This window comes from Thamnophis elegans, chromosome 17 (genome assembly GCF_009769535.1).
Source record: "Thamnophis elegans isolate rThaEle1 chromosome 17, rThaEle1.pri, whole genome shotgun sequence".
Classification (NCBI taxonomy): Eukaryota; Metazoa; Chordata; class Lepidosauria; order Squamata; family Colubridae; genus Thamnophis; species Thamnophis elegans.
This window is the reverse complement of record NC_045557.1, coordinates 16,423,650-16,445,285: the sequence shown is the minus strand read 5'-3', so window position 1 is coordinate 16,445,285 and position 21,636 is coordinate 16,423,650. Positions and strand designations below refer to the sequence as shown.

Here is a 21,636-nt window from a genome sequence, read left to right as displayed (position 1 = left end):
ACAAATAAACTAAATCTTAAATCTTAAAGTCTATGTATCTTACTGAGGTTAGGAAACCTTGAGCTAGCTGCTCAGATCAAACGGGGATTCTGGGAGTTGAAGTCCACCCATTTTAAAGATGCTGGAGTTGAGAAACACTGACTTAGCTGGCCAAGATCTAAGGAGGGAATTCTGGGAATTGGTCCACACACATTTTAAAGTTGCAGAGGTTGAGAAACACTGGCCAAGATCTAAGGAGGGAATTCGGGGAAGAGCCGAGGTGGCGCAGTGGTTAGGGTGCAGTACTGCAGGCCACTTCAGCTGACTGTTATCTGCAGTTCGGCGGTTCAAATCTCATCAGCTCAAGGTTGACTCAGCCTTCCATCCTTCCGAGGTGGGTGAAATGAGGACCCGGATTGTTGTTGGGGGCAATATGCTGACTCTGTAAACTGCTTAGAGAGGGCTGAAAGCCCTATGAAGCGGTATATAAGTCTAACTGCTATTGCTATTGCTATTGCTATAATATTTTCCTGTTTGCAGAATTCTCCCTTTCTTCTTCCCACCAGGGTCCAGGATGTTCGGTTGGATGGGAGGGGCCCTGCTGTGCGCCGTTTCTGGGCTGGTCCTCCTCATTGTTGCCACAGCCACGGACTTTTGGATGCAATACCGATACTCCGGCAGCCTCAGCAACCAAGGGCTCTGGCGCTTCTGTGTGGGGAACAAATGTCACCCGCACACCATCACTCTGGGTGAGAGGACACGACTGTTGGGGCGCTGGAAAGGGGCTGCTTTTGATGTCCAAGCATGGCCACCGTAAGACCTGTGGACTTCAACTCCCAGAATTCCCCAGCCAGCATGTCTTCAAGCATGGCTGACTAGGGGATTCTGGGAGTTGAAGTCCACAGGTCTGAAGAGAAGAGAATCTGGAAGGGACCTTGGAGGTCTTTTAGTCAGAATAGAATAGAGTAGAATAGAACAGAATAAACAACAGCATAGAATATAGAATAGAATATAGAATAGAATATAGAATAGAATATAGAATAGAATATAGAATAGAATATAGAATAGAATATAGAATAGAATATAGAATAGAATATAGAATAGAATAGAGTAGAGTAGAGTAGAATAGAATTAATAGAGAATAGAACACAGAATAGAATAGAGTAGAATTAATAAACTAGAGTATAATAAAATAGAATCAATAGAGAGTAGAATAGAATTAATAGAGAATAGAGTATAATAGAATGGAATTAATAGAGAACACAGAATAGAATAGAATAGAATAGAATAGAATAGAATAGAATAGAATAGAGTAGAGTAGAATTAATAAACTAGAGTATAATAAAATAGAATTAATAGAGAGTAGAATAAAATAGAATTAATAGAGAATAGAATAGAACACAGAATAGAATATAGAATATAGAATATAGAATATAGAATATAGAATATAGAATATAGAATATAGAATATAGAATATAGAATATAGAATATAGAATATAGAGTAGAGTAGAATAGAATAGAATTAATAGAGAATAGAATAGAACATAGAATAGAATAGAATAGAATAGAGTAGAATTAATAGACTAGAGTATAATAAAATAGAATTAATAGAGAATAGAGTATAATAGAATGGAATTAATAGAGAACATAGAATAGAATAGAATAGAATAGAGTAGAATAGAATTAATAGAGAATAGAATAGAACACAGAATAGAATAGAATAGAATTAATAAACTAGAGTATAATAAAATAGAATTAATAGAGAATAGAGTATAATAGAATGGAATTAATAGAGAACATAGAATAGAATAGAATCTGGAAGGGACCTTGGAGGTCTTCTAGTCCAGCCCCCTCCCCAACCAGGATAACCTATAACATTTCAGTTGCCAAGGTTGGACGCCCCTGGTGCAGGGCATCCTCTGAGCATCTGTACAGGTAGTCCTCGACTTATGACCATTCATTTAGTGACTTTTCAAAGTTACAACGGTGCTGAAAAAAGGGACTGACAACCAAATCCTCGCACCTACAACTATGGCCCAGTTCCACGGCCATGTGGTCACCATCTGGCCACTTCTCAATTCATTAGTTTAATTTGTATCCCACCTTCATTTTGCAATGACTCAAGGCAGTGGCCATATCCAGCACACCTTCCCCCTCCGATTTCCCCAACCACAACAGCCCTGTGAGGTGGTTTTTCAGCAGAGAGTGGGGGCCCCAAAGTGGCTTTCATGCCTAAGGCAGGACTAGAACTCACTGTCTCCCACTTCCTAGCCTTGGGTCTTCTCTACATGGCCGCATTGTCCTAGGACATTGTTTCCCAAACTTGGCAACTTTAAGACTTGTGGACTTCAACTCCCAGAATTCTCCAGCCAGCGGACCTCCGCTGGCTGGAGAATTCTGGGAGTTGAAGTCCACAAGTCTTAAAGTTGCCAAGTTTGGGAACCACTGTCCTAGGATAACGTGGTTTCCCATTTGCAATCTTTCATTGACTGGCTTCCCACATTGAATTTGCCTAACAATTGCATGATTCCCTTAACAACTTCAGGGATTCATTTAACAACCACGACAAGAAAGATGGTCACGATCAGAACTCTGGGTTGCAAGCACCTCTGGGAAGGCGCGTCCTAGCCTTTGAACGGTCGTTCAAAGCGACGGGCCGTTAAGCGAGGACTAATTGTGCTGACTTTTCTTCACCTGAAGCCAGGGAACCAATGGCTCTTGCTCCCCACACAGCTTTCTGGGATGCCACCCGGGCCTTCATGCTCATCTCCATCCTCTCCTCCTTTGCTGGGATCATCCTGGAACTGATGACCTACTCTGGCACCAACCGGTTCTCCCGCAGCCGCGCTGCAGGGGTCACCCTCTTGATTGCAGGTAGGAGGGGCTGGCTGCGGGGGGGGGGGTTCTGGGAGTTGAAGTCCACCTATCTTCAAGCTGCAAAAACCACCACTGTATCCAGATAAGCTGTGTATTTTCAACTTTCAAGTACCTAGAAATGAACAAGGGGATTGCATTAACAGAGGGATTCAATCAAGATCACATGATGTCCTAATCCAGTTTTGGTCACCACGCTATAAAAAGGATGTTTAGACTCTAGAAAAAGTGCAGAGAAGAGCAACCAGGATGATGATGGGACTGGAGGCCAAAACCTACAATGAACGGTTGCAGGAACTGGGCATGGCTAGTCTAAGGAAGAGAAGGACCATGGGAGACAGGAGAGCATCTTCCAATATTTGAGGGGTTGCCATGGAGAGGAAGGGATCAGGTTATTTTCCAAGGCACATGAAGGCCATGAATAATGGATGGAAACTGATCAAGGAGAGATTCAACCTAGAAATAAGGAGGAATTTCCTGATAGTGAGATCAAACCAATAGAAGAGAAGATGCCTTCAGAAATTGTGGGAGCTTCATCACTGGAAGCTTTCAAAAAGAGACTGGACTGCTATCTGTCAAAAATCACCATTTTTGGGGTCTGCTTGGGCAGGGGGTTGGACCAGATGATCTACAAGGTCCCTTCCAACTCTTGTTAATCCGTATCTAACTGTATCTGATTACCAGAAGCCAGTACGGGTTGGTCAAAAACAGATCATGCCAAACAAATCTTATTTCGTTCTTCTACAAAGTGACTAATTAGTGGATCAGTGAAATGCTGTGGACTTAGTATACTTGGACTTCAATAAGGCATGGCTAGTCTAAGGAAGAGAAGTTGACAACAATCCACTTCTTGGTAAGCTAGAAAAATGTGGGAGAGACAGCATCACCACCAGATGGATTTATAACTGGCTGACAAATCGCACTCAACATGTAGTCCTTAATGGAGGAACGTCTACATGGAGGGAAGTAAGCAATGGGGTACCACAAGGTTCTATCCAAGGCCCAGGACTCTTCACAAAGAATTTAGATGAGAGGATACAAGGGGAGCCCATCAAATTTACAGATGATACCAAGAGGGTAGGAATAGCCATCATTTTAGAAGATAGGCTCAAGATCCAGAACGATCTTGACACTTGAACATGAGCAGGAGAAGGAGCAACAGATGGAAACTACAGATGGACCTAAGGAGAAAATTCCTGACAGTGAGGAGGACAATGAACCCGTGGGACAGAAATCGCCTCCAGAAGTTGCTCCATCCCTGGATGTTTTTAAGAAGAAGCTGGACAGCCATGTTTCCAGAATGGTGTAAGGGCCCCTGCTTGACCAAGGGGTTGGTATAGAAGACCTCCAAGGTGCCTTCAAACCCTCCTATTCTATGTTCTGTGTTCTAAGCCTAGTTTGATATTTTCCCTAAATTCATATCATTCAATAGAATAGAATAATAGAGTTGGAAGGGACCTTGGAGGTCTTCTAGTCCAACCCACTGCCTAGGCAGGAAACCCTATACCGTTCCAGACAAATGGCTATCCAACATCTTCTTAAAGACTTCCAGTGTTGGGGCATTCACAACTTCTGGAGGCAACTTCTGTTCCACTGATTAATTCTTCTATTGTTTAGGAAATTTCTCCTCAGTTCTAAGTTGCTTCTCTCCTTGATTAGTTCAAGGAGAAGAACCCATTGCTTCTTGTTCTGCCCTCAGGTGCTTTTGAGTATAGTTTGACTCCCTCTTCTTTGTGGCAACCCCTGAGATATTGGAACACTGCTATCATGTCTCCTATAGTCCTTCTTTCTCTTAAACTAGACATACCCAGTTCCTGCAACCGTTCTTCATATGTTTTAGCCTCCAGTCCCCTAATCCTCTTTGTTGCTCTGCTCTGCACTCTTTCTAGAGTCTCCACATCTTTTCTATATCGTGGCGACCAAAACTGAATGCCGTATTCCAAGTGTGGCCTTCCCAAGGCCTGATAAAGTGGTTGTCAGATCCCTGAAAGTGATACTGCCATTCAATTGGGAGGAGGGGAGCCTCAGAGTTAAATCATTAGCTACATCTGAAACAACTGAGTTTTAACAACTTTACAACTGGTTTCCTGTCACCGGGAGACTGAAGGTCCCAACATCTCTGGAGGGATGTTTATGATAGCCATGTGGGATATTGTCAGCACCTCTCCATTAAATAATTAGGAAAGAAAGACCACGAGACTCCATGTGTGGAAATCAAGTGTACTTTTACTAATTAAAAATGATTAAAGGCATAGCGAAGCAAAATCTGAATATTTAGGCGCGAAAGCGATTGATATATAGAATAGCCCATTCCCCTCCCCTTGGCATCACAGTTACAGTCCAATCATAATTCTCCCAAGTGTCAGGTGTGAGATAACTTCAAAAGGCATCACGAAGATGGAATGTCGGTGCCGTTAGTCCTGGCAGGAAACACCCATGCATGCGTAGTCCGATCAGCTGGTGAACTCCAGAACCTTCCTCCAGCACAATGAGTAACCCCTCCCAAATACCATGCCCTCCCTCCCTGTTTCATGGCAGCCGAAGCAACAGCAAAGCAGAGGCTGACAGATATCTTACTTTAATGTCTAACTAGAGATATCCATGGGAATGTGTGTTTTATTGACTCCCAGGGCAGAAGAGTTAAGGAAGCATCTTCACACTTGTGTATTGGCCAGAATCTGCATTCGGACAAAGGGGAGGGGGTCATTATCAGTTTGATCCCACTTGCATGGCCTAAGGGGCTTCAGATGCTGCTTTGCCTCTAATGGATTCCATCCTGCCTGATTAAAGGTTCCTTTAGAAATAATCCGTTTCTAGAGTCTTTACTTTCTCAAGTTAGGAGAGGAGTCATTACAGTGGTATTAAGACTTCATCGTGATCTTGATTCTCTCCCTCTGTTGAAGCAGCCTAGAATTGTGTTGGCTTTTTTGGCAGCTGCTGCACACAGCTGGCTCCTATTTAAATGGTTCTCCACTCGGACTCCAAGATCCCTCTCACAGTTACTACTATTGAGGAAGGTACCACCGATACCAGTGTTTCTCAACCTTGTTGACTTTAAGTCCTGTGGACTTCAACTCCCAGAATCCCCCAGCCAGCGCAGCTGCGCTGGCTGGGGAATTCTGGGAGTTGAAGTCCACAGGACTTAAAGTCAACAAGGTTGAGAAACACTGACCTATACTGTCCCTGTGCATTTCGTTTTCCTTGCCTAAATGTAGAACTTGACTCTTTTCACCATTGGTTCCCAGGACTCTTCGCCTTGCTGGGCCTCTCCGTCTACACTGGCGTGACTGTGAATTTCTATGGCAAGCGCTACGCTGACTGGCGTTTCTCCTGGTCGTACATTCTGGGCTGGATCGCGGTTCTCCTGACCTTCTCAGCAGGTATGGACCCTCTGTGAGTGTGACAGCGAGGTTCCCCTGGCCTTCCAGATCCCGAGACCCCAGTGGGGCTGAATGTGTCCGATTGCTGGATTCCTGAGTCTCCCGAGTCTATTGTACGGGTAGTCCTCTACTTACAACCACAATCGGGCCCAAAATGTCTGTTGCTAAGCAAGACAGTTGTTAAGTGAGTTTCGCCCCATTTTATGACCTTTCTGGCCATTGTTGTTAAATGAATCCCTGCAGTTGTTAAGTTCGTAACAACAGTTAAGCGGCTGTGGCTTCCCCATTGACTTTGCCCATCAGAAGGTCACAGAAAGCGGACCCCGGGACACTGCGACCGTCATAAGTATGAGTCAGTTGACAAGTGTCCGAATGTTGACCATGTGACGATAAGGATGCTGCCAGAGTCCTAAGGGTTAAAACAGCCACGAGTCGCCTTTTGTGGGGCCGTTGCAACTTCAAACAATCCCTAAAAGAATGGTTGTAAATTGTGGGCTGCCTTTGTTGTGCGTTGCCTACAGATCCTGTCCTTGGGAACGACACCCACCGCTCACCCTCCACTGGAATGGCATGAATACGAGCTGGAGTAGAGTAGAGTAGAGTAGAATAATATATACAATAAGAACGGAACGGAACGGAATGGAATGGAATGGAATAGAATAGACTGGAAGGGATCTTTGTGGCCTTCTAGTCCAGCTTCCTATTGAATAATTAATGAATAGAACAGAACAGAACAGAACAGAACAGAGTAGAGTAGAGTAGAATAGAATCTCCTTCCCTCCTTCCTTCCCCCTTCCTTCCCTCCTTTCTTCTCTCCTTCTCTCCTTCCCTCCTTCCTTCCCTCCTTCTCTCCTTCTCTCCTTCCCTCCTTCCTTCCCTCCTTCCTTCCCTCCTTTCTTCTCTCCTTCCTTCCCTCCTTCCTTCCCTCCCTCCTTCCCCCTTCCCTCCCTCCTTTCTTCTCTCCTCCTCTCCTTCCCTCCTTCCTTCCCTCCTTCCTTCTCTCCTTCTCTCCTTCCTTTTAGAGAGCCAAAGATTTGTTGATCTTCAAAACATCCTTTTGTTCAAGCCCCTGTCTCTGTCTCCCTTCTCTGTGGAGTATCCTTATAGCCTTGAGTAGGGGGTGGCAGCCCCCCCCCCCTTGGCCACCTTGTTTTTTGGCAGGATGCTTTAAGGATTTATGAGCCAGGAAAACTCCCTAGTTTGGTTCCTTTATCTATGGGGCCTGATATTCCCCTGTAACAATTCCTTCTACTAGCTTTCAAGAATGTGCCTAGCTTTGAAGCCAAGAATAGAAGCGAGACGCAGCGGAGAGGTAACATTTGCAGTCCAGCGTTAAGGTTACAATTTGCTAGGCCAGAAAACAACTAACTTCTGACAGTCTGCAATGATATAAGCAGAAGCCTATAACAAAGCTTAATTCTTAATAAATGATTTCTAGCAGGATATCATATCAGGAGCAAACAGCAAACATGGGTTCAATCAGTAACAATTATATCGTAGCGTAAGCAATTTATAATAAAAGCAAGTAGCCAATATTGATTCATATTGATTCGTATACTCCTTCAGTTGTTTACCAATAATGCCAATAATTGGAATTCGCTGGCTGGGGAATTCTGGGAGTTGAAGTCCTGGACATCTTCAAGTTGCCAAGGTTGAGAAACACTGTTGTAGATGTTTGGATTCTGGGAGTTGAAGTCCATCCCTCTTACAACATGGTGGCTGTGGAATTCTGGGAGTTGAAGTCCAGCCCTCTTAAAACATGGTGGCTGGGGAATTCTGGGAGTTGAAGTCCGGACATCTTCAAGTTGCCAAGGTTGAGAAACACTGGGTTAAACTATTTCCTCCATCTTGGAAAGATGTTTGGATTCTGGGAGTTGAAGTCCATCCCTCTTAAAACATGCTGACTGGGGAATTCTGGGAGTTGAAGTCCATCCCTCTTAAAATATGCTCTTAAAGCATCTTGGAAAGATGTTTGGATTCTGGGAGTTGAAGTCCATCCCTCTTAAAACATGCTCTTAAAGCATTCTGGCTAGGGAATTCTGTGAGTTGAAGTCCATCCCTCTTAAAACATGCTGGCTGGGGAATTCTGGGAGTTGAAGTCCATCCCTCTTAAAACATGCTCTTAAAGCATTCTGGCTAGGGAATTCTGGGAGTTGAAGTCCGGACATCTTCAAGTTGCCAAGGTTGAGAAACACTGGGTTAAACTATTTCCTTCATCTTGGAAAGATTAGGAGAAATTCGGGCTAAGTGCGAATGCCCCAAACAGGGAAGCCTGGACAGGGGTGAGGGTGGGATATAACTGACCCTAACCCCCTCCCCTTTCTCTCTCCAGCTCTCTTCCACTTCTGTGCTGTCCGCAGAAATTTGTCTCCCGGTGGATCCGGCGGGACGAGCGGTTGACTCCATTTTGTGGCCCCCCTCTTGGCTGAAGCCCATCGCAGCCGGACGCCAACGACCCCTTCCCTTGTGCAGCCACGTGGCCCCCACATCCGTCTCCCCCCTCCTCCGCCAGGCGCCCCCAGTGGGCTGGCCAATGCCGAGAGGCCACTGGGGCTAGTCCTCGACTTACAACCAGCCCACGATTTCTGTAGCTGAGTGAAACATCTGTTGTGAGTTCTGCCTCATCTTGCGACCTTTCTCGGCATTGTCGTTAAGTGAGTTACTGCAGTTGTTAAATGAATCATTCCGTTTGTAAAGTGAATCTGGGCTTCCGCATCCACTTCACTCGTCAGAAGGTCACAAAGGGGGACTCCCGGGACCCTGTGTCCGTCGTAAAAGCGAGCTAGTTGCCAGGCGTCTGAATTGTGATCATGTGACCATGGGAATGCTGCAATGGTCATAAGTATGAGAGGGTCACTTTTCTCAACTTCAAACGGTCTCCAAACAAACTGTTGTAAGTCGGGGATTACCAGTGCAAAGACTACGGAAAGGCAACACAACTTAATGCACAAAACCACGTTCCCCAGTCCACGAAGTCCGGTGCCTGGGTCCAGGCAGCAATTCAGGCAACATCTGGATTCTCCCACCTTCTGGGTCTGCTCAGCAAATTGAACCACACACGAAGAAGCCGGGCGGGCAGTGCTCACACAACGACACCCCCCCAAGACCCACGAAATGTTAATTCCGTTTAGAATATTGTACCCGCCGGATGAAGTGTGTTGTGAGGATCCAGCCACGGGGCTGCGCGAATTGCCTCCTTCCTCCTAAAACTCTCCATCTGTTCTTCTTTCGGTCACTCTGCGTGTCCAGAGTTCCTCTTCCTTCTCCCTCACCTCGGAGAAGGGGCTTTGTGTGTGTGTAAATGACGGGAAGATAATAAATGGGTTCGATCCAGTGTATCACACCTGTGTGTCGGAAGGGTTTTTCCTTTTGCTTACAAAGGGGAGAGGGGGAGATGCGTAAGAGGACACGAGGGTTGCAGGAGTTGGGTGTGTCTAGTCCGGTGAAAAGAAAAACCAGGTGCCTTCCAATATTTGAGGGGCTGCCATAAAGGAGGGGCCCACTTCTTCTCCAAAGCAGCTGACAAGAGATAATGGATGGAAACTAATCAGGGAGAGAAGCAACCGGGAATTAAGGAGAAACTTCCTGACAGTGAGGACAATAAACCAGGGGAACAGCTGGCCACCAGAAGTCCTCCAATGCCCCTTCCAGCCCTACGATTCTATGATTGTGTGAGCTTGGGTGGGGGGTGGACTAGAAGACCTCCAAGGTCCCTTCCAGCCTTATGATTCCATGGCATTAGGCAGGGGATGGGCTAGAAGACCTCCAAGGTCCCTCCTTACGATTCTATGATTGTGTGAGCTTGGGTGTGGGGTGGACTAGAAGACCTCCAAGGTCCCTCCCTACGATTCTATGATTGTGAGAGCTTGGGTGGGGGATGGACTAGAAGACCTCCAAGGTCCCTTCCAGTCCTATAATTCTATGAGCTTGGGCATGGGGGTATGGAGTAAGAAGGCCAATGAGCCAGCCGTGTGTGGCAGCACCCAAAAAACCTAACACAATCCTGGGTTGTATAAACAGAGGCATAGAATGAAGATCACGTGAAGGATTAATACCACTCTATGAAGCTTTAGTAAGGCCACACCTGGAATCCTGCACCCAGTTTTGGTCACCACCATTCTACAGAAAAAAAGTTGAGACTTTGGAAAAAGTTCAGAGAAGAGCAATTAAGAGCCTGGGCAGAGGGGTGGACTAGAAGACCTCCAAGGTCCCTTCCAGCCCTATGATTCTATGAGCCTGGGCAGAGGGGTGGACTAGAAGACCTCCAAGGTCCCTTCCAGCCCTATGATTCTATGAGCCTGGGCAGAGGGGTGGACTAGAAGACATCCAAGGTCCCTTCCAGCCCTATGATTCTATGAGCCTGGGCAGAGGGGTGGACTAGAAGACCTCCAAGGCCCCTTCCAGCCCTATGATTCTATGAACCTGGGCAGAGGGGTGGACTAGAAGACCTCCAAGGCCCCTTCCAGCCCTATGATTCTATGAGCCTGGGCAGAGGGGTGGACTAGAAGACCTCCAAGGTCCCTTCCAGCCCTATGATTCTAGGTCCCTTCCAGCCCTATGATTCTATGAGCCTGGGCAGAGGGGTGGACTAGAAGACCTCCAAGGTCCCTTCCAGCCCTATGTTTCTATGATCTTGGGCAGCGGGGTTGGACTAGAAGACCTCCAAGGTCCCTTCTAGCCCTATGTTTCTATGATCAGGGGGGGTTGGACTAGAAGACCTCCAAGGTCCCTTCCAGCCCTATGTTTCTATGAGCCTGGGCAGAGGGGTGGACTAGAAGACCTCCAAGGTCCCTTCCAGCCCTATGATTCTATGAGCCTGGGCAGAGGGTTGGACTAGAAGACCTCCAGGGTCCCTTCCAGCCCTATGATTCTATGAGCCTGGGCAGAGGGGTGGACTAGAAGACCTCCAGGGTCCCTTCCAGCCCTATGATTCTATGAGCCTGGGCAGAGGGGTGGACTAGAAGACCTCCAGGGTCCCTTCCAGCCCTATGATTCTATGAGCCTGGGCAGAGGGGTGGACTAGAAGACCTCCAGGGTCCCTTCCAGCCCTATGATTCTATGAGCCTGGGCAGAGGGGTGGACTAGAAGACCTCCAGGGTCCCTTTCAGCCCTATGATTCTATGAGCCTGGGCAGAGGGGTGGACTAGAAGACCTGCAGGGTCCCTTCCAGCCCTATGATTCTATGAGCCTGGGCAGAGGGTTGGACTAGAAGACCTCCAGGGTCCCTTCCAGCCCTATGATTCTATGAGCCTGGGCAGAGGGGTGGACTAGAAGACCTCCAGGGTCCCCTCCAGCCCTATGATTCTATGAGCCTGGGCAGAGGGGTGGACTAGAAGACCTCCAGGGTCCCCTCCAGCCCTATGATTCTATGAGCCTGGGCAGAGGGGTGGACTAGAAGACCTCCAGGGTCCCTTCCAGCCCTATGATTCTATGAGCCTGGGCAGAGGGGTGGACTAGAAGACCTCCAAGGTCCCCTCCAGCCATTCGATGATATGATTCTAACTCACTGGTTTAAGAATTTCTTCTGGTATAAGAAAGATGCAGAAGACTATGGATTTTATAGTGAACCACAAGAGTTGGATAAGATACTACAGGGAACAGATGAAAAACTGATAATTTTTTTTTTTACAATTACTTATTGAAGAAGAAACAGAAAACAAAACTAGCATAACGTGGGCCAAAAAAATGGGGTACAATATAGCAGTGGTCTCCAACCTTGGCAACTTTAAGACTTGTGGACTTTAACTCTCAGAGTTCCTCAGCCAGCAAAGCAGATCTAATGACTCCGAGGCCTTTATTTCAGAAAACTCTCCTTTAGGTATCATTTCCAGGCAGAGTGGAGATCTCTTTGTGGTCTCCTGTCCCTTCCACAGTCAATTGGGCCCATTTTAATTAGAGGCCAGTTGGCAGCTGCCACTCACGGGCCACGTTTGGCATGGGATGACCATTCCCAGGGTTCCCCAACCGGCCTTGGGGCAAAACAGGCCACTGCAGCCTCTGAGCATGTACAGAGTTTATTTGCGCCCTCTGCTCCCACCCCGCCTTCTCCGGCCCCTGTTTGGACAGGAACTACTGGGAAGCAACTGTGGGAAGAAATATCCACCCGGTTCGGTTCCAAGCTGATTAGAAAGAAGGTTTAATGATGAAGCAGAACCACCAAGCACATGGTCCTGGGCAGCTGACAACGTGGGAGTTGAGAGGGGGTTGATGCCTACTCTTGGGCGTTGCAATTGAGCTTCCTGTTCCTGTGCAGGAACATATATTGTATTGGTTGTTGTCAGACTCCCACGGGGCCCTGTAAGGGTCATAACTGGCTCTAGAGCAGTGTTTCTCAACCTTGGCAACTTGAAGATGTCCGGACTTCAACTCCCAGAATTCCCCAGCCAGCATTCGCTGGCTGGGGAATTCTGGGAGTTGAAGTCCGGACATCTTCAAGTTGCCAAGGTTGAGAAACACTGCATTATAATCTCCTTCTTTCCCTCCCTCCCTCCCTCCTTCCTTTTTCCATTCCTCTTCATTCTTCTTTCTTCTTCCCTCTCTTCTTTCCTTATTTTGCCTGCTCTCTTCCCATCTCCCCTTCTTTCTCTTTCCTCTTTCCCTTTCTCCTATCCTGTCCCTTCTTGCAGGCTCAAATCCAAAAGGAGGAAACATTCCTCCTTTTCTTTTCTTTTTCCGTTTGCAAAATTCGCTGGCTGGGGAATTCTGGGAGTAGAAGTCTGGACATCTTCAAGTTGCCAAGGTTGAGAAACACTGTTCTAAAGGTTGCCTGAACTCCCAGGTTCAGTTGAAGTTTGTGGGGTGTGGGGTGTGTGTGTGCAACTGAGACGATGCAATGAAGGAGCCTGTTTTTCTGTAAGCGGTTTGAGCAATTCCTAGTATGGTTTAATGGCTTTTTCCACCCTTGGGTGACGGCTATTTGCTTATGAATAGAGCCATCTATCTCCTAAGTGCTGACATCGGCGGGAGGGCTATTAAGAAAAGGTGGGGCTGCTTTCTCCCTCCAAGGCCATCTCTCTCCATTTCTCAATTTAGGGAAATGTAATATTCTGCCTTTTTAAGATTTCCTAAAAAAATAATCATTATTCTAGGAAAGGAGTGGGTGGTAACTCTCTGCTGAAGTGCATCGTAGCCAGACTCTGCCTGGAGCTGGGGGACCTTGGGGTCTCCTCGGCTGACAGCCAGTGGGTCTTGTGCCATGGGGGGATGTGGGGTCTCCTCCGCTGCAGGGTCGGGGGTCCCTGTGGCCAGAGGGCCACGGCCTCCTCAACCGCAGGGGATCCGGTCTAGGGGATCCAGTCCAGAGGACCCACCGAAGCAGAGCAACTGCATGAGCCTCTCCAGCTCCTTCTCCAGGGGTCCCAGAGCTCCCCCCGCGGCTGGTCTCCCCCCTGCTCAGCCCGAAAGGGAGGAGGGGTCCTTTTCCCCCTGCAGGAAAGGGTGGGTTCCTGCCAGTTCTAACCTCTTCTCTAGAAGAGCTTCCACAAATCTACCGTGCCGTTTAGAACCGGTTCCATCTCCCCTCCCGCCCGTCCGCACATCATCAAGATGAAGAACGAGAGTGGGAATTCTGGGAGTTGAAGTCCACAAGTCTTAAAGCTATCAAGTTTGAACACCCCTGGGTTTTTTTTTTCTAAAGGGTTAGGGGTGCGAGGGTCTTGTAACTTGGCAGCTTTAAAACTTGCACACTTCGATGCCAGAGTTCCTGAGCCAACAGGACTGGAGGAGGAATTCTGGGAGTTGAAGTCCACAAGTCTTAAAGCTGTCAAGTTTGAACACCCCTGGATTTTTTTTTTCTAAAGGGTTAGGGGTGCGAGGGTCTTGTAACTTGGCAGCTTTAAAACTTGCACACTTCCTGAGCCAACAGGACTGGAGGAGGAATTCTGGGAGTTGAAGTCCACAAGTCTTAAAGCTGTCAAGCTTGAACACCCCTTTTTTTCTAAAGGGCTTGAGTCGCAAGGGTCTTGTAACTTGACAGCTTTAAGACTTGTGTGCTTCAATGCCAGAGTTCCTGAGCCAACATTTTGGTTGCTACGCAAGAACGTTGTTAAGGGAGTTTCACCACATTTTACAAGTTGGCCACACCCACCTAGTCACATGGCTGGCAAGCCACTCCCACAGAGCAATCCACACCTACAGAAGAGGTTCTAAAAAAAAATGAAATCCACCACTGCCCTGCAGGAAGAGGGTGTGTGTGTGTGATCCCCTCCTGGGATCTGCTTCTTTCCAGCTGGTTCTCGACCCCTTCTTGGAATCTTTGGATTTCCAGTGGATTCCCAAGTCCCTCCTTGGCTCCCTTGTTTCCTTCGCTCTGCTGTGGATTCCCAATCGCCTCTCGGGATTCTCTCTGGCTCAGCTGAATCCCTTCTCGGGATCCCTTTGTCCCACTCGATTCCTTTGGGGTTCTAGCAGATTCCTTTGTCTCCTTTGGGGGAGCCAGGCTTAGGGATACAGGCAACTTCCCAGAATTCCCCAGCCAGCCTGCTTTGAGATGGGTGGGACTTCCACTCCCAGAATTCCCCAGCCGGCATGTTTTAAGAGGGATGGACTTCAACTCCCAGAATTCCCCAGCCAGAATAACCAGGAGATGCTGAGCCTTAGAATAACTTATAATGGAAAGGCAGCTTCATGATTTATCATGATAACCAGGAGATGGTGGGTATTTATAGAACTTTACACAGAAAGTTATCTTCATTATTTTGGACCAATCACCAGGAGATGGTGAGTATTTGGGGAATCTTTTACAGGAAGAGCTCCTAAATTAATTTGGGAAAAAAAGCAGGAGATGGTGAGTATTTGTAGAACCTTATAATGCAGTGTTTCTCAACCTTGGCCACTTGAAGATGTCTGGACTTCAACTCCCAGAATTCCCCAGCCAGCAAGGTTGAGAAACACTGTTATAATAGAAAGGCAGATTCATGATTTTGGACCAATAACCAGGAGATGGTGAATATTTAGAGATTCTTTTACAGGAAAGCTGCCTAAATTAATTTGAAAAAACAAACAAACAGGAGATGGTATTTAGGGAATCTTTTCCAAATTAATTTGGGGGAAAAAAAGCAGGAAATGATGAATATTTGGGTAATCTTTTACAGGAAAAGTTCCTAAATTAATTTGGGGGGAAAAAAGCAGGAGATGTTGAGTATTTGTAGAACCTTATAATGGAAAGGCAGCTTCATGGTTTTGGTGAGTATTTTTACCACTTTAAACAGGACAGGAACCTTGGACAAATAATCAGCAGATGGTGAGTATTTCCAGAGTCTTTTACAGGAAAGTAAGTTTCATTATTTTGGACAACCAGCCAGGAGATGGTGAGTATTTGTAGAACCATATAATGGAAAGGCAGCTTCATGATTTTGGAGCTATAACCAGGAGATGGGGATCATTTGTACTACTTTAAACAGGACAGGAACTTTCATATTTTTGGAAAAGTCCAGGAGTTGGTAAGTATTTGCAGAGCAACTTCCATTCTTGCAATGTGCTTGGTGAGTTTCTGTCCTGCGGTTCTCACAAGGGTGGGCTGAGTGACTTTGGACCAATAACCAAGAAATGGTGTCTTCTCTTCCTGCAATAGGCATGGTGAGTTCTAGTCCTGGAATAATCACAAGAGGCGGTTGGGTCACCTTGGGCCAATCCCCAGGCGATGGTGAGTTCTAGTCCTCTAAATAGGCAGATAGACTTATATACCGCTTCATAGGGCTTTCAGCCCTCTCTAAGCGGTTTACAGAGTCAGCATATTGCCCCCAACAACAATCCGGGTTCTCATTTCACCCACCTCGGAAGGATGGAAAGCTGAGTCAACCCTGAGCCGGTGAGATTTGAACAGCCGAACTGCAGAACTGCAGTCAGCTGAAGTAGCCTGCAGTGCTGCACTCTAACCACTGCACCATCTCGGCATTCCTTCCTTCCTTCCTTCCCTGCCTCCCTCCCTCCCTGCCTCCTTCCTTCCTTCCCTCCCTCCCTCCCTCCCTGCCTCCCTCCTTCCTTGTTTCTTCCTCACTTCCTTTCTCCCCTTTCTTCCTCCTCTTGGAGAAGGCCATTTCAGTGACCCTTGTATTTATTTCACTAACAATCTTTCATAAATGTCTTAATTAATGACCAGTTGTAGTTTCTTCATTGATATATTACTGGCCAATCACAGTTTCTTCATTAATTAATTAATAACCAGTCATAGAGTCTTCATGAATTGATGACAACTCTTTATTAATCACATTTCCTGATTTTTCTGTCTGTCAGGACACTGCCACAAAAATGTGTTTCCACCACATTAGAAGCTTTCAAACAAGCTCACCCCTCTCGGCTTACCACCATTTTTTAAAATTTATTAATTGCATTTTAAAGGCACTCATCTCATTCAAACAGTGATTCCTGGTGGATTATCCTGGAATAAAAAGATTTTTTTATAAATACAATAGAAAGGCATCTAAAGGAAGGGGCTGAAAGAGAAAGCCATTTATTTGAGCCTGTTGCGGTTATGTTTTTCCCTGACTTGGCTAAGTAGGTTGTGAGAACCCAACAGTTGGGGGCCATTGAGAGTGGATTCTTTCTCCTCTCACAGAATCATAGTCCTAGTTACTTTAGGCCATTTCCACTCAAGCTGGGCCACTTGATGGACTTCAACTCCCAGAATTCCCCAGCCAGCCACCTTTAAGATGGGAGAACTTCAACTCCCAGAATTCCCCAGCCAGCATGCTTTAAGATGGGAGGGCTTCAACCCAAAATAAAGAAATAAATATATTTTCCTTTTATGCGATGTAGGCTTCCCCTCCAAAATGCCCTTGGAGGGCCAGGTGCTGTGGGTGCAGCGGGGGGGGGGGGGGGGTTCCTTGGGCTGGGGGTCACCTTGGTGCATCGTGTGAATCCATCTCAGGTGGTGGTCAGTTCCTCCTGCTCCCCCTGGGGGCTTCCACAGCCAATTGGGCCCATTTCAATTAGAGGCCAGCTGGCAGCTGCCACTCACGGGACACGCTTGGCATGGGATGACCTTTCCCAGGATCCTCAACCGGCCTTGGGGCAAAACAGGCCACTGCAGCCCCTGAGCATATACAGAGTTTATTTGCGCCCCCTGTTCCCACCCCGCCTTCTCCGGCCCCTGTTTGGTCGTAGCCAGACTTTGTCCGGAGCTGGGGAGCCTTTTTGGTCTCCTCGGCTGGGACGTCCAGCGGCTCTTGTGCCACGGGAGGCCTCGGGGTCTCCTCCGCTGCAGGGTCGGGGGTCCCTGTGGCCAGAGGGCCTCCTCAACCGCAGGGGATCCGGTCTAGGGGATCCAGTCCAGAGGACCCACCGAAGCAGAGCAACTGCAGGAGCCTCTCCAGCTCCTTCTCCAGGGAGCCCAGAGCTCCCCCCGCGGCTGGTCTCCCCCCTGCTCAGCCCCAAAGGGAGGAGGAGGAGGGGTCCTTTCCCCCCCCTGCAGGAAAGGGTGGGGGGTGATCCCCTCCTGGGATCCGCTTCTTCCCCCCCCTTGGGATCCCTGGCTTTCCAGTGGATTCCCCCGTCCCTCCTGGGCTCCCTCGCCTCCCAATGGCATCCCGGGATCCCTTCGGCTGCTTGGCTCCTGGCCCGGCGGTTCTCCTCCTGGGGGTGGCAGGGCCTTTTCCCAGGGGTCGCCCGAGACCCCCGGGGGGAGCCTGGCAGGAGAAGCCGGGGAAGGGAGGACGCGGGCCTTCCCTTCGGAGCCTCCCCTTCAGCTCCCCGGGCGAAGCTCCGCCGCCCCCGCCAGGAGCCTCCCGCGCCCAAAGGAGCCGCCCGAAGGGAAGGGGCGGCGGGAGGGGAGGGGCCACAGCGGCTCCTCCCACCGAAGCCCCGCCCTCCTTCCGCCTCTCCGAGTGGCTGGCGGGGGGCGGGGCGGAAGGAGGGGCCGGAGTGGGGACAGACGCGCAAGCGCAGAGGACGCTGGGAAAGCAGCTCCCTCCCAGCTACGGCACTCGGTGGGCGGAGCTACGGAGGCCGAGAGGGACCGTTGCTGAGGCGGAGAACCAGGCGCGGAGAATGAAATAAAAGAAAGGAACGTGGCGGCGAAGGGAAGGCTGGAGCCCAATTTGGCGCTTGGGGGTCACCGCCGGAGGAGGAACCGTGTCGAACGGCATCAGGAAGGCTGAGAACCGAACTGTTCTAGCGGGTCCCTTTCTCTCCTTCGGAGGAACGACAAGGAGGCGGTGCCTGGGGAGGAGGAGGCGGGGCTTCGCAGGAAGGAGGGGCTGGGAAATGGAGCGCCTTCACTTTCGGAACCAGAGAGCTGACGGAAGGAGCGGTCCGCTTCGGAGGCGGAGAAACCGGAAGTAAGTAGAGGGGCAGCCTGGGAGGGTCTCCTTCGGGTCCTCGTGAGGGGAGGCCTCGGCCTGGGCCTCTCCTGCGGTGAGGGGGACGCCGCCGTGACCCGCCTCTCTTTCTCCCCTGCAGGAGGACGGAGGAGCCCGGCGGGGGAGGGAAGGAAGGAAGCGCCGCCCGAGAGGAGGAGGAGGAGGAGGAGGAGGAGAGCGGGCCCCGCGGAGCAGCCCCGGGAGACGGCGGGGAAAGGCCGGGGGGTTCCGGAGCTGCAGGAGGGATTAGCCCAGCGGGAGCCCGGGAAAGGCGGCTGCCTGGAGGGCGATGCGGGGAGGAGGAAAAGCGGGGAGACGCCGAGACGGGCCTGGAGGGCGGAGGGTCCTTCGGAAGACCCCGGAATCCCCAAAGGATCCAGGAGGAAGAAGAGAGATATCAGTGCCCGGAATGTGAAAAATTCTTCAAGAGAAATCAGTATCTTCGAAAGCATCAAAAGGTCCATTCAGGAGAAAAACCTCATAAATGTTTGGAGTGTGGAAAGAGCTTCAGTCAGAGGAGCCACCTTTATGCACATCAAAGGATCCACACAGGAGAAAAACCTCATAAATGTCTGGAGTGTGGAAAGAGCTTCAGTCAGAGGAGCGACCTTTATGCACATCAAAGGATCCACAAAGGAGAAAAACCTCATAAATGTCTGGAGTGTGGAAAGAGCTTCAGTCAGAGGAGCGACCTTTATGCACATCAAAGGATCCACACAGGAGAAAAACCTCATAAATGTCTGGAGTGTGGAAAGAGCTTCAGTCAGAGGAGCGACCTTTATGCACATCAAAGGATCCACACAGGAGAAAAACCTCATAAATGTCTGGAGTGTGGAAAGAGCTTCAGTCAGAGGAGCGACCTTTATGCACATCAAAGGATCCACAAAGGAGAAAAACCTCATAAATGTCTGGAGTGTGGAAAGAGCTTCAGTCAGAGGAGCGACCTTTATGCACATCAAAGGATCCACACAGGAGAAAAACCTCATAAATGTCTGGAGTGTGGAAAGAGCTTCAGTCAGAGGGGCAACCTTTATAGACATCAGAGGATCCACACAGGAGAAGAACCTCATAAATGTCTGGAGTGTGGAAAGAGCTTCAGGCGGAGGAGCCACCTTAATACACACCAAAAGTTCCACACAGGAGAAAAACCTCATAAATGTCTGGAGTGTGGAAAGAGCTTCAGTCAGAGGGGCAACCTTTATAGACATCAAAGGATCTACACAGGAGAAAAACCTCATAAATGCCTGGAGTGTGGAAAGAGCTTCAGCCTGAGGGACAAACTTTATAGACATCAGAGGATCCACACAGGAGAAGAACCTCATAAATGTCTGGAGTGTGGAAAGAGCTTCAGTCAGAGGAGCCACCTTAATACACACCAAAAGATCCACACAGGAGAAAAACCTCATGAATGCCTGGAGTGTGGAAAGAGCTTCAGGCGGAGGAGCCACCTTAATACACACCAAAAGTTCCACACAGGAGAAAAACCTCATAAATGTCTGGAGTGTGGAAAGAGCTTCAGTCAGAGGGGCAACCTTTATAGACATCAAAGGATCCACACAGGAGAAAAACCTCATAAATGTTTGGAGTGTGGAAAGAGCTTCAGTCAGAGGAGCGACCTTTATGCACATCAAAGGATCCACACAGGAGAAAAACCTCATAAATGTCTGGAGTGTGGAAAGAGCTTCAGTCAGAGGAGCGACCTTTATGCACATCAAAGGATCCACACAGGAGAAAAACCTCATAAATGTCTGGAGTGTGGAAAGAGCTTCAGTCAGAGGAGCGACCTTTATGCACATCAAAGGATCCACAAAGGAGAAAAACCTCATAAATGTCTGGAGTGTGGAAAGAGCTTCAGTCAGAGGAGCGACCTTTATGCACATCAAAGGATCCACACAGGAGAAAAACCTCATAAATGTCTGGAGTGTGGAAAGAGCTTCAGTCAGAGGGGCAACCTTTATAGACATCAGAGGATCCACACAGGAGAAGAACCTCATAAATGTCTGGAGTGTGGAAAGAGCTTCAGGCGGAGGAGCCACCTTAATACACACCAAAAGTTCCACACAGGAGAAAAACCTCATAAATGTCTGGAGTGTGAAAAGAGCTTCAGTCAGAGGGGCAACCTTTATAGACATCAAAGGATCTACACAGGAGAAAAACCTCATAAATGCCTGGAGTGTGGAAAGAGCTTCAGCCTGTGGGACAAACTTTATAGACATCAGAGGATCCACACAGGAGAAGTACCTCATAAATGTCTGGAGTGTGGAAAGAGCTTCAGTCAGAGGAGCCACCTTAATACACACCAAAAGATCCACACAGGAGAAAAACCTCATGAATGCCTGGAGTGTGGAAAGAGCTTCAGGCGGAGGAGCCACCTTAATACACACCAAAAGTTCCACACAGGAGAAAAACCTCATAAATGTCTGGAGTGTGGAAAGAGCTTCAGTCAGAGGGGCAACCTTTATAGACATCAAAGGATCCACACAGGAGAAAAACCTCATAAATGCCTGGAGTGTGGAAAGAGCTTCAGCCTGAGGGACAAACTTTATAGACATCAGAGGATCCACACAGGAGAAGAACCTCATAAATGTCTGGAGTGTGGAAAGAGCTTCAGTCAGAGGAGCGACCTTTATAGACATCAAAGGATCCACACAGGAGAAAAACCTCATAAATGTCTGGAGTGTGGAAAGAGCTTCAGTCAGAGGAGCAATCTTTATGCACATCAAAGGATCCACACAGGAGAAAAACCTCATAAATGTCTGGAGTGTGGAAAGAGCTTCACTGAGAGGAGCAGCCTTTATAGACATCAAAGGATCCATTCAGGAGAAAAACCTCCGGCCGGTCCCCGCATTCAGGCAGGGGGAGGCCGAGGGTCCCTCCTGGGACTGCAGCCGTTCCCTCCCTCCGGGGTCCTCCCCTAGGCAAGGTGGGTTGGGAGGTCTGGGGTGCAGCCAGGCGAGCAAAAGCTGAAGGGGCCACAGAGTTTTCTGCTCTTTTAATGTTCTCCTCGTTTTGCACTGAAGACCTGAGCTAATCTGATGCTGGAGCCCAGTGAGGCTTAGACCATGGAGGAAGTTCCCTTCTGAGCTGACACAATAAGAACAAGCCAG

At 48.4% G+C, this 21,636-nt stretch overlaps 1 protein-coding gene across 1 annotated transcript; it reads left to right on the top strand.

The window, feature by feature from the left end:
- Window positions 1-553: 553 nt before the first annotated feature.
- Window positions 554-9,574, top strand: LOC116520207 (lens fiber membrane intrinsic protein-like). Its single transcript, XM_032234353.1, has 4 exons — window positions 554-728; window positions 2,713-2,853; window positions 6,099-6,233; window positions 8,566-9,574. Exons 1-4 carry the CDS (start codon window positions 554-556, stop codon window positions 8,631-8,633), a joined length of 519 nt encoding a protein of 172 aa, XP_032090244.1. The 3' UTR covers window positions 8,634-9,574.
- Window positions 9,575-21,636: the final 12,062 nt, after the last annotated feature.

Excerpts from the sequence above, each read along its gene's own strand:
- LOC116520207 (XM_032234353.1), top strand. The coding sequence starts at position 554 with ATGTTCGGTTGGATGGGAGGGGCCCTGCTGTGCGCCGTTTCTGGGCTG. Across the intron at positions 729-2,712 it reads CCCGCACACCATCACTCTGG|CTTTCTGGGATGCCACCCGG; the intron begins GTGAGAGGACAC and ends CTCCCCACACAG. Across the intron at positions 6,234-8,565 it reads TCTCCTGACCTTCTCAGCAG|CTCTCTTCCACTTCTGTGCT; the intron begins GTATGGACCCTC and ends TTCTCTCTCCAG.